The 12,655-nt window shown below is 60.8% G+C and overlaps 1 protein-coding gene across 5 annotated transcripts in view; it reads right to left on the bottom strand.

Annotated features, from left to right (window-relative positions):
• Positions 1-12,655, bottom strand: part of ATP2B4 (ATPase plasma membrane Ca2+ transporting 4) — a 51,939-nt gene that overhangs the window by 24,880 nt on the left and 14,404 nt on the right. For 3 of the 5 annotated variants that reach the window (XM_075115867.1, XM_075115870.1, XM_075115871.1), the window contains exons 2-3: positions 4,738-5,189; positions 101-298 (exon numbers count right to left, since the gene is read on the bottom strand). In XM_075115867.1, the coding sequence (XP_074971968.1) occupies positions 101-298; positions 4,738-4,933 (394 nt within the window). In that variant the 5' untranslated portion in view covers positions 4,934-5,189. Of the gene's footprint in view, positions 1-100; positions 299-4,737; positions 5,190-9,748; positions 9,935-10,444; positions 10,526-12,655 lie in introns of those variants that run through there. The other 2 variants (XM_075115869.1, XM_075115868.1) reach the window with 2 other exon arrangements.

Genomic DNA, 12,655 nt, shown 5'->3' with positions numbered 1-12,655 from the left:
GCATCTGTCCCAAAGCCCTGTTCCCACACAGCTGGGCACGGTGGTTCGTGCGGGACCCCACTGAGCACCCCACTACGCCACAGGGACCCCAGGGACTCACGCTCATTGTCACCACCCGGAGGGTGGTAGAAGGACAGGCCCAGAGAGATTATGGCTGCGATTTCCAAGATGATCAGTGTGACGTCCTGGAGCGCCTCCCATACTAACTGCAGGAACGTCTTGGCCTTTTTGGGAGGAATGAAGTTCTGACCGAAGACCTGCCGCCTCTTCTCTAGGTCGGTCGGGTTCCCAGACAGGCCTGGAGAGGGGAGAGATGGAGATGAGCACAAACCCCACTGCTGACCCCCACCTGCACCAGTCGGACCCCCATAAGGAGCAGCTCCATGCCTGCACAGGGAGCTCGAGGTGCAGGCAGGGGGAAGCCAAGGCAGGGCTTTGCTCCCATCACCCATGGAACAGGGGACATCCAACCAGTGGGACAGGACGCTACCGGAGCTACCGGCAGGAAAGTGTGCGGGGGCCGGGGCGAGCACGCCGAGCCGCCTCTCCCCGGTGCTGCAGCCTCGCAAAGCACCCGAGTGCCAGTTAATGCCAGTTGGCACTGGCCGGCTTGTTTACATGCTGCATCAAATTAGCCGTAAATCTGGCACCGCGAGCAGCACTTGGAGCTGTCAGAGCCACCTGATCCCTCTCTCCTGCCAGCGCAGAGGCGCAGCCGCCGGCGCAGAGCGCGACTCGGCGCAGCGGGAGCGTCTCCGAGCTCAGCCGAGCCCCACAGATGCGTCAGGACCGCAGAGGCTGGGGCGCTGTGGCCAGGCTGGCTCCCATGGGGAGCTGGTGGAGGAGACACAGGGCTGCTCCTGCTGCTGAAAACTGGGTGGTGGGAGCGAGGAAAGGTGTATTAAAGCCATTAAAAAGCTGATGGGGTCCAAGGTGAGAGGAGCCCCCCCTGCCCAGCACCACCTTAACCGAGCCCCACGCTAAGCCCCCTGCTCTCCACCTTAAGATGGCCCATGGGGCTGTTGCCAGCTCCCGAGATGCACCGGGCAGGCGGCTGTAACCCCCAGCCCTGGACACCTCCCAGTGCCTGGAGCAGCCTGGCAGCGATGCCCTCCCAGGGGGGACCAAGTCCTCCCACTCAGGGGACACCTCCCCACCAGCTCCCCTGCATCCCAGCAGGGAAGAAGCAGCAGGATGAATCCCATTTCCCCCCCATGCATCCCTCTTTCTGCTGCGACTACGCCCTGCAGCTGCCGGGAGGGGATGCGCTGGCAGAGCAGCCCGGGCATCCCCACCCAGCTGTGACGGGGCAGCAGGATCCTGGGATCTCCCGGCCCAACGGCCTCCCCAAGCCCAACCCATGAGGGAATGCTTCCCGCCCAACGTCTCTGACAGGACGGATGGAAAATATGGCTAAGTGCCGTGGCTTGACTCATGCCAGGGCCGGGGAGGCCCGGCGTGCGCCACGGGCAGGTGTGCCGAGCACACACGTGCTCCTGCACGAGGATGTAGGATGCTGCCACGGGGCAGGGGAGGTTGCACACGTGGCTCCTCCAAAGCTCACATCCCACCTGTGGGCATGCCCCTAGAGCTGCCCTGGGGCAACTGGGGAGGTAGGGGCGGGGGGGGGGGGACACGACTTTCGATTCGTCTGTGCTGACACAGGGAGAGTTGCAAGGAGCAGAAGCTGTGCGCACGTACTCCAGGCACGCACTGCGGGTCTGGGCTGCCAGCAAATCCCTCCTGGCCAGGGCCACTGCAGGGCCTTGTAGGGGGGAACTGATTAGTGAGGGAGTGGATTAGAAATTCTGGATGGAGGCCACAAGTGACAGCAGGAGAACAAAACCCCTGCGCAGTCACTGGTCCCTGGGTAGAGGGGAGGCACTGCACCCCAGGAAAGCTGCTCCTGGGTAGCAAAGCCTTAATGCAAGGAACCCCTGGAGCAGTCTCCTCACCCCGGCTCAGGAAGGAGGCGGCAACCCTGGGAGCAGCTACCGCCAGTGGGTGAGTCAGGACAGTGTTTGCTGACACTCGTCACCCAGGGGAGACCGGGAAGGGAGACGCTCTAATTGGTGACTCACCAAAGCCGCCTGTGCTTTGCCACCACCGCCCCGCTCCCCTTCCCACCCTGTCCGGCCCCGCTCAGGGATGGGGCTGATGGAGGAGGTGGAAAGCCAGCACCCAGCGGCGAGCCACCCCATCACCAAGCCCCTTTAGGAGGAGCCCTAAGGGGCTGGGGTCCGCCGACACCTTTTAGGCCAAAAGCCAGAGCAGCAGGTCCCAGCAGACCCCCACACCAATGCTGGTGAGATGCTCCCTGAACAAACCCCAGTGCAGGGAGGTCCCACCCTACGAGGACAAACCACCCAAGGGACCCCTCAGGGTGAAGGGCAGCTGCAGGGGGACGGTGGCCAGTGTCTGCCCCATGGGGACAGTGCCAGGCTCGACCGAGGACAGCCAACGCTGCAGCATGGAATAAGGAGCAGCAGCACTGAGGGACAGGAGCCGCGTGACCGTGATGGGATCAAACCACTCCAGACACTGCCCACGACGGGCTGCAGTATTTTACATCAGGGCGGGAGGTCTGGAGGGCTCCCCGGGCAGGCCCTGCCTGCCAGCAGCCTCCTCCTGTAACACCGAGGAAGGGCACATGGCCACATGCTCCCTGCGACAGGGCAAGAGCTGTGCCCCATTCCAGCAGGATAACGAGCAGAGGGATAATGAGCATGGGGCCGCCTATTGCAACACGGAGCGGGGACATGCACCCAGTGCCTGCACATGTACCAGCGCCCCATCTCATGGCCATGGGTCCAGCAAAGCTCCTGAGATTTGGCTGGGCAGTGCCAGCTCAGGAGGGGTCTGCAGGCAGAGGGGTCTTGGGGTCAAGTCTGAGTCAGACCCAGCTCCCCGCAAAGGGCTTCCCAGAGGAGAAAAAGGCCAACACCACATGTGCCAAGACATAACTGGCATCCCTCAGATTGTATATCTTTCACTAAACCCCGGTTGGGGCATCCCACCTGCAAACACAACCTGAGCTCACCTGCACTGCGCTGCCCGGGGCAAGCAGCTGCCTGAGGACCCACTCCCTGTTTCCCAGGCTTTGCCCATGGATGTGTCAAGGCAGGGAACACGCTCTGGGCTTGCAGCTTCCCATCCTGCTGGGGTTTCCCTCGTTGTGGCACCATGGTGGTGTCACGCCGTGTATTGGGGTCTCGGGTAGGTGCCTGTGAAGAGGCAGCCCTGGCACAGCAGGAGGCAAATGCCCCACTCTGATGGGATCAGACAAAGGTGCCACAGGCTGCTTTGGGCTTTCACTTTTCTTAAAAACCCCAATTTGTAGGAAATAACCTTTCTTTGCTCTCTGTGCTCAACAAGACAGTTTGGGATAGGCAAAGCAGCTCACCTCCAGAGCAAAAGGGTGAGACAGGCTGAGGGCACAGCATACAGCAATGCCAACGAGTGCCTGGCAGAAGCGCTCAGTATCGAATGGCAGCCCTTCGCCTCACCCTCAGCGAGGCCAAGGCAGAGCCTTTTGGGTTCACTTCCCCCTTCCCTCCCACCCCCAAAGGAGCACACTCCCAGTTTGGCCAGCCCAAGCACATTGTTTTGCGACCTGGACTTGGTATTTCCACCGGGACTCCCCCCCTCCTCTAATGACATCCCGATATTGTCTCCCCTTCCGGGTCCAACTCACAGCTGGGAAACGTGCTAATCCCCAGCTTATGGCACTAATAATAACCCACAAGTTTTCAGAGCCAAGGTGCAGCCATGTCCCCCATCCCACAGAGCCACCACAGGTCGCATCCTGCTGGTGCTCTTCCCAGCCCCAAGTAAGCCCTCGATGCTCTAAGCAGGGGGTCTCTCCTCCCTGTACCGCTTTGAATGCCAAGGAAGGGGTGCATCATCGTGCAAAGCCACCTGCAGCCATGCCACGCTGGGAGCCGCAGCACCTACCCCTTGAAAGGCCAGCCCAGACCACGGGGAGGAGAGGTGACATCCTTCCACCAGAGCCCCCCAGAAGCGGCCTGGCACCCACAGGCAAGCATCACTGCTACCGCTCAAACCTGTGATGCTCAGAAGCACCCAAGCAGGTTTTACACTCCCACAGACACTCAGAAGGCCCTACAGATCTGGGGGGAGCCCACATGCACCTCGCCATCCTCAGCAGCGATCCCCTTTGGGGACGCGTTGCCTGCCCCTTGGGTTGAGATGCTCACACCCTGCAAACGAGCCCCACACAGCCCAGCCACCTCCCTGGGCACGCTCCAACCTTTACACTCTCCTTCACCCGCACCCCACGCAGCCCTGCCGTTAGCGCTGTAAATTATTAAACAGGGGAAAGGCTGACATCGACCTGTGGGGCAGCAGCTGGGCTGCAGAGAGGAGCCCCCACATGCCCCTCTTACACCCCGTCAGCTCCTCACCCCTGCCCGCATCCCGCCTCCACTCTATCCTCCCAGGGGACGTGGGGCTCCAGGCCATGCCTCGGGGGGAACCCCAGGGAAGATGCTTCTCTTTCTTCTTCCTCCTTCTCTACTTTAAATTATAATTTTATTAAGATGCGGGGAGCCATCTCCGCCAAGGCTTGCAGTGGGTGGTTGGTGCAATGGGACCACGCTTTGAGCTCAGCCACAAGACAGTTATTGGAGCCACCACCCTCCAGCCACCAGCCTTGCATGGCTCCAGCCGGAACCGAGCAGGTGGTCCCACCTTGCAGACTGCAGGACGGCCACTTACCTTCAACTGGCGACGTCTTCAACCTTTTGCAGACATTCTGCACGCCGCCGTAGGAGTCATTGAGCCGGGCGACTGCCTCAGCACTCCTCAGCTCCATGAGGTTCCTGAGCTCCACCATGGAGCAACCAAAGTCCCCCTCATGGTTGCCTTCAGCAACCGAGTTCCCGGGGTGGTGGTCGGCCACGTTGTTCGTCATCTTGCTGGCGCGGCGGTGGCGACGCCGGCTCGCGGCTCCTGCAGCGCCCTCCCTCGAGGGTCCGGCGAGGGGATGCTCAGTGCGACCCCTTCCCTGGGGGCTGCCCGGGTGAAGAGGGTGCCTCTAACCAAGCCCAACTTCTCCAGATAAAGGTGTAAACAGGATGTGCATGTTACCGCGGAGGCGACCTTAGCAACGACCAGCGTGCATCTCCCGCAGAAGGAGGAGGGCTCCCTGGATACCACAGCAACTGGAGCTGCAACAACAAGATGGGAAACAAAAATACCGGCATTAGGAGGTCTGCTAATAAATGCTTGCACCCCACAGCACGGGTGAGTGGGAGCAATGGCACCTGAGGGTGGGCACCCAAGAGAAATAACATGGTTTGGAGGTGCCAGTTCACCCGTCCCTGGGCTCAGCATGATTTGACCAAAAAACCCGGATGAGCAGAAGCTGACCTTGCAGGGAGCTCAGATAGGCTCGGCACGGACTGGGGCATTTCACAGGCACTTGGCCACGATGCAGGGAAAACCGGCGGCAGCAGCTCCGGCAGCGCGCGGGGCCGGGCAGGAAGGGCGCCCAGGTGGTTCTTCACTCAACCCTCAGCTGCCCGGCCCAGAAAAACACTCCCATTCAGTTTGGTTTAAAAATACATCTCGGCAGTGGAAAACAGCTGCTTCCTCCGCAGGCTGCTGTCCCAGGGTGGGAGCACCGGCTTACTGCACTGCCAACAGGTAAGCATCGCATCCCACCAAGCTAGCCGGCACTGATGGAAAGGGGCTCGCAGGACCCAGTGGGCTTTTAATCAGCAGAAAGATTTGGCAGGAACCAGAGAAGCTACTAAAACCTGCATGTTTCTCTAAAATAAAGAGGCTTTTGCATTAATGACCCTTTTCAGGCTGTCTCAGGAAGCCCTCTGTATTCTGCTTGCAAGCTCTCACGCCGTCCCCTCGAAGGACGAGCGGGCTCAGCCTCAGCTCTCAAAACCCCAAACCACTGCCAGGCAGGTTACACCCCAGCCCTGACAGCGAGAGCAGGCGAGCCCCAAAACCGCTTCAACCAGCAAGACCCAAGCGCTGTGGCCAGGCAGAGACCACAAGCATCCCACAGCTCCCCCCTTCCCCAAGGGTTTGGGGTCTGGGGTCCCCCCTGGCATCCCTGGCAGAGAGGACAGGCATGAAAGACAGGCAGGGACATGGAAGGAGCAGGCGGAGCAGCATGGGCCAGAGGGGGAAAGGGCTTCCTCTCACCCAAGGCACCCTCCGGCTCTTCTCCCAAGCTCAGATGCCAGCAGCGATGCTCCCAGACACCCCTCCAGCACTACAGAGGCAAAGAGTCTGCAACAGAGGCTCTTTATGGAGAGAAAATAAAGTCTTTCCTAGAGCAATATAAATAAATAACAGAAGGGGAATGGCCCCTAAGGCAGCATCAGCACTGAGACAGAGGTGGCAGAACAACTGGCTGGAGAAGCCAAGCAGCCAGATGAGAATGGGAAGAAGGAGGGAAAATGCCCGTTGCTGCTTCCCAGGAGCACATGCAATGCACCAGCCCTTGCAAACCCAATAGACGGGCACCAGACCATCATTGGGCCATCCCCGCAGCAAATGACCCTGATTCCAGCCCTGGTCACACCAGCTTTGCAACCCCTGGGACAGCAAGACCCCGAAAAACCAACCCCTCCCTGCACACCCGACCCAGGACCTGGCCCCTGTGAGCAGCTCCCCTCCCTGCCAGCAACGCTCAGGGTGGCTGCTGGCGTTATCGGGAGGCAACAGGCACCAACCAGACCTCAGGGACACCAGCGATGCCACCGCCATGGGAGGGTCCTCTCCATCAGCTGCAGGCGGCAAAGGGATGGGGAGCACAGGGACGTGCTCCCCCACAGCACTGCTGCTCCTCAGGCACCCAAACTTGCACCCTCAGGGCAGAGCGTTGCTGCTGCCCCATAAAGCAGAGATCACCAGCACCAGCTGGGGCACCAGTATCCTTGCCCATGCCCAGCCCGGTCACCCTGTGGCTCCCCAGGGAGCCGAGCTCATCTATCATTTAAAGGCACGAAAACTGCTGGCAGCGGGAGGTAGGAGATGGCGGGTCCAATTAAGCAAACTCCTGCTGATAAAGAGGGAAAAAAAAAAAAAAAAAAAAGATAATTCCCCCCACCTCAACACACTAATTTTTTCCTCTTTCATAGCAACGAACATCTTTGAGGAGAGCTCAGAGGTTAAGAGACAGACAGTTAATTAATACTGTAATGGCCTAGTCCATAATTACCCCTGACGGAGCCCACAGTGCACTGATCACCACCAGCCCGTGCTCAGCCACGAGGCTCTGCCGGTCAAGAAAGGAGGGACCGTGGCAGGGGAAGGCTCCTGCTATCCGCTTTGAGCATCCTTCCTCCAGCCCGTTTGGGGTGAGAGCATCAGCCAGGTCAGAGACCCATTCCTGGCCCGTCTCTGCCCCATTCTGCCGGCACAGGACAGGCTGCTGCGCTCCCTGGCCAGGCTGGGAAGGATCTGTCCCAGGCAAGCCGAGCGCTGCACTCAGGCTTCCCTAACAGCTAATGCTCTAACGAGCTCCTAATGACTCCAGCAGCATTCAGCAGGCTGTCCCTAACTCTAACAATTCATTTCCAGAGCCCCCAGGCATTGGAGAGAAAGAAGTGCTCCCCGAGGGTCCCCTTGGCACACAAGGCAAGAAATCACAGCTCAAGTGGGAGAGCCCGAGCAGGAGCCCGACTGCCCTGCCCTGCCCAGGAACCGGCTGCCCGGGACCCCCTGAGCACTGGCGGTGCGGCATCGCCTCCCAAATGGCATCCCGAGCAGGACAAGGGCAGCTGCAGGCATAAAGGAGTTTGGGGGTGGCAGTGGCAAAGGACACGGACCCTCTCGACCTGTGGGCCGGGGTGTGAGCTGGGGGGAATGAGCGTGCATGCTCTGGGAAGGAGGGAGCGGCTGGCGAGGAGCAGCAAAGCCAATGCGGTGCTGCAGACAAACCTGCCCAGAATAATAAACGGCTGCATTACACCTCCGTCCTGGCTGGGGAGAGCGGCCGCAGGCCAGCACTGGGCCGGAGAAGCCCTCTGCGTGTGCCTGCTCCGGGCAGCAGAGCGGCTGCTGGCATAAGGAAAGGGACCCACTGGCTTTTAAACATGGGGGAGAGGAAAGTGGGCTGCTCAGAGAGGGACGAGAAAAAAAAAAATCAGCTGGAAGTGTCACACGTGACACCTTCAGCCAAGCCACGAGTGGTCTCGGTGTCACGCCAGTGGCACAGCCCACGGCAGCGGCAGCCCAGCATAAGCCAGACCGTGGCTGCTGCCTGAGCAGCTATTGCTGGGCCACCGGGCAAGAGCATGAATCCTCCGTGCTCAGCCCAGCACTCTTGGACCGGACCCCAGCAGGCAGACGTGAGCATCACCCCGTAGATGACCAGAGACTGAGCAAGCCCCAACCAAGCTCGGGCGGGTTTTTTTAACCTGTGAAGGGGAAATCCACCCCCAGCTCAGCTCTCCCCACATCTCGCTCCAGCTGGACATCACCCACCATCCAGGGCAGAAAGCACCATGGCCAAGGAAAAGCAACACCAGCCACCGCCTCCCCTGCCCAGAGCCACAAACCCTGCCGAGCTGGCAGGGCAGCTCAGCCAGGCAGGATCAGGCGATTGAGCAAACCTCAGGCCATTGGGATCAAAGTTTATCACCTTCCCCAAGCACCTGCCCAGCTGCATCGGCACAGAGGCTGCCCGCAGCCCAGCAGCACCCGCTGAGGTTTGCCTCCTCTCCTGCTTCAGGGATGGGGTGCTCAAAACACTCGGCTGCTGTAGGTTGCCATGGCAAACTCAAACAGCATCCCTAACAGCTTTACATTATGTTGCCAAGTGGGGAGAAAAACCCCCAAACCCCAGAATTACCCTTCCTGGCCTGGGTTTAAGCTTTTTCTTTTTGGAAATTAAAAGTTGAGCTCCATCCCCAGTGGAGAGGCTGTGCTGAGCCCTGGAGCACAGCCACACGGACAGACCAATTCTCCAGACAGGCACACTGGCTCCAAAAGCAGCCAGTTAAGGCAGAAGAACGGGCCTGAAGCACCTTTTATTGCCTGCTCGCTGGGAAGTGCCCCAGGAGAGACGGTGCAGCTCTCCCAGCTCTCCTTCCCACTGCACGGACCCCACCATTGCCCAGCACCCGCCATCGGCTGCTGGGAGCTGTGGTCCACGTGGATGCTCTAATGGGAGAGAGAGCTGAAAAGCCACCAGAGCAGCTGCATCTACCAAGAAAAATCACCGAGAGAGACGTGTTAAGCGCTGCTGCTGGTGGAGGGTGTTTCGGGTGGGGAAGGGACCCCGCCAGGCAGCCGCTGCAGCCCCTTGGAGCAGGGAAGGCCAAGCATGCAAGGAGACACCAGGGAGCACGCGGGGCTCCCTGGAGCAGGGGGTCTGTACCAGGACCATCAAACAACAGACCCTGCCTGGTTTTGACAGAGACGAGATCCTTGGGCAGATGCTGCCCTTGGCAGGCACTGGGGGGGGACGGGGGGTGTGCGACTCCCCAGCTCGGCGCCTGCCGGGGCTGAGCCAGGTCCATCTCCCATGGCAGAGGCAGGACCGAAGAAAAGTGACATGCCCAGGGTGACACAGAGCACGAAGCCATCCCCAGGCCATGATGACACCGACACTTTGGTGGATTTTGAGCAGGAACAGAGCCCCCACCCACCTCCCCCTCTGCGCTGCAGCGGAGCCCCCCCCACCCTTTGTTGAGGGGGGGGGGGGGCCTGTAGCACACCCCCCACGCCTGGGATCGGGGCCCCTCCCCTGCACACTCACCAAATCGCAATGTGCAGACGGCAGTGCTCGATTCCTTGTTACAGCAACACCCATGGCAAGCTTTCCCCGCTCGCCGGCCGCACGCTTAACCCCTCCAGTGCCGGGCGGCCGGGGCACCCCAGGGAGGACACCCAGAGAGGATACCCCGTGAGCTACGGGGTGCTATCACTTCCTCGGGAGAGAGATGGGTGGAAAGAGCTGAGTCGATGACTCAGGGCGGCAAACCGCACGCTCCGGAGGGCCAGGGCTGGTTCCTGAGGTGCAGCCCGCAGCACGTTGGCGCACCCTGGGGAGGATTTTGACCCTCAGGAGCAAGTGCTTCCCCCAGCGCCTGCTCGCAGCCGAGAAGGGAGGAGGGGCAGGATCGCAGCCGTTAAAGTAAGCAGCAAAGGTCACAGCATGGGGACCCACACCCTCCACCCCAGCGCCACAAAGAGGGGCCATGCCCCAAGCAGGGGAGGGTGCAAGAGGCAAGGAGGAACAAGACCAGCCCAAAACACCCCAGACAGACTTGTGCTCCACTCACAGCACCCTGTGCCAGCACCCATGCAGCAAGGGAGCAGGATCTGTCCCCTCTTCCCCCAGTAACTCTGGCATCCACCTCTCCTTGCTCCTTCCCCTGGGCGCCAGACACCAGACGTCGTTCCCCGGTGGGGATCCCCTGGGCAGGCACCCGCGGTGCCCATGGGACGTTACCTCCTCGCCAGCACCTCCTCCCACCGCTGCATCCGCTTCCTTCCTTCGTGGAGCACGCTGCCTCAGGGCGGGCTGTGCGGCACCCCAGGGGAGGGGACGGTGGCATTTCCCTCCCCACTGGGGCCACCCCAGGGCCCGCCAGTGGGAAAACCCCAGCGACACCCATCCCACAGCTGCTGCACCCCAGGGTGCTGCACGTGGGGAAGGGTAAATGCAAAAGCCGAAGTCCTGGGATGGGGAAGACCCCAATGACTGCAAGATCCTCTCATTTCCCTTGAAATTCAGTGGGGGAAGAAGCTCCCAGCCTTCATCTTTCAAGAGTGGGGGGACTAAACGAGCCCCCTCCGGGCACTGCAGCTGGAAGAGGAGCCAGCAAAACACTCAGGAAGTGCTCGGGCCTCACACAGGCCTGGCAGACCTTGGCAGCAGCAACACCGTGCCAGGGGAAACCGAGTCACTGTCCAGAAGCGACTTAGCCCAGAGCACAGGGCCAATGCTGCAGCCGAGGAACCAGCGTTTTCACTACACAAACTCCAACTCCAGCAGGAATTCGCTGCGGGGTCAGGAGGAGCTCAGGGCTTCTGCTACACTAACCCACCAGCAGACCCCATGGCAGCACCCCGGGGAAAGGCAGCAGCATCTCCTCCCGCATCCCCACGGGGAGAACCGCCAGCCCCGCAGGCGCAGCGGCAGCTCCGCAACACAGCAAGTTAAAATTCCCAAACTCCCACGCGGTGCCAACTCCTACGCACCTCACCGTGTCTGCGAGCTAGGACGCCGGAGGTGACGCGAGGGTGGGGACACACACACACAAAAAGCACCCGGTTACCGTAGGCAACGTGTAACGCTGTCACACGCGGTCGCTGGCTCTGAGTGACACGCGTTGTCAAAGGCACGGGAAGGAGCTGCTGGCCCTGAGATGTCACCGCCACCAGCCCCAGCTCCCTGCCCTCCCCTGCCGCTGGAGCATGAATTGCACCAGCCCACGGATGGCAGAGCCCGTAGTATTTCTCCCACACACCTCCACCGAGGCACATGCTTCCCCGCTGACGGGAGCAGGACGAGCGCTCGCTTGGGTGCCAAGAGCGCAGGTAGCGTGCACGGCGTGCTCTGCGTGCGCAGCGACCGCCAGCACGCGCGCCGAGGGCTGCCGCATGCAAGGGCACAAGTCAGTGCTCATGTCCCCAAACGGGGCGTCACCCCCCGGCCAGGTTTGCACACTCGGCCCCGCACAGGGTGCACAAACACCGGAGCGACCGGGGATGGGGAAGAAACAAGAGCATCATCCCGCCCCGAGCAGCGTCACACCATTCTCCTTCTCTTCCACCTCCCACCGGGCTGTGGGGACCAAAAGGAAGGATGGCGGCTCTGAGACATGCACCAGGGACCAAGGTTACAGAGAAAGCACAAATGAAAGGCAAAGCAGAAACAACCTCCTCCAAAAGTGCATCTCCCTTTGCAGGCCACTCCGCAGGGAATGCGAGCAGCTGCCGTCAGCCCACTAATTACAGCTGCCATGGCTCCATTTTTGCTAGTATTTTGCCTCCTGTTAACGAAGGTAGGAAAACTGTTGGGTTTTTTTGCATGCCCAAGGCAGCAATTAGTTCTTGCAAAAGGCAGGGAAGAGGCTGGAGGCAGGAGAGCACCGGGTGCGCTGCGGAGGCATGGAACGAGCACGGATGCAGCCATCCATGACGCGGCTCCCCAAAACCTGTTGCACCGAGCCCGCTGCCAGCCCAGGACCCAGGGCAGCCCGTGGCTCCCGCTGCCCAAGCCCTGGCATGACGCATCCCTGTGCAAAAGCCACCGGTGCAGCCATCAGAGCCTCCAGCGCAGCCGCCTCCTCCACGCTGGGGGCTCAGGAATCTGCCCGCGCCCCTGGGCTTCCCCACGCCACAGGGTGCAGCAGCCCAGGAATTTCAGGGGGGGTGGGGGGAAAAAAAAAAAAACCAACCAGAGAAAGGAGGGAGTCTCCAGGCGAACTGTCAAGGGGAATGTTTCCATCTAAGGCCTTGGTATTTCTCTCCTGGCGCCTGCACTAAATCACCCCAGCTCCTCTCATTATTCTTTTGTGCTTTACAAGGTAGTGCAGCCGGTGGAGGAATGCAGAAGTATGCAGAAGGCAAACCCCAGCCTCTTCTGTACCAGCAAATACCTGCAGCCCTCAAGCCTCCAGCAGGGCACAGCATCCCCTCCTGCCACCCCTCTGCC

This window comes from Phalacrocorax aristotelis, chromosome 21 (genome assembly GCF_949628215.1).
Source record: "Phalacrocorax aristotelis chromosome 21, bGulAri2.1, whole genome shotgun sequence".
Classification (NCBI taxonomy): Eukaryota; Metazoa; Chordata; class Aves; order Suliformes; family Phalacrocoracidae; genus Phalacrocorax; species Phalacrocorax aristotelis.
The sequence above is the reverse complement of the archived record's forward strand: the minus strand, read 5'-3'. Positions and strand labels throughout refer to the sequence as shown.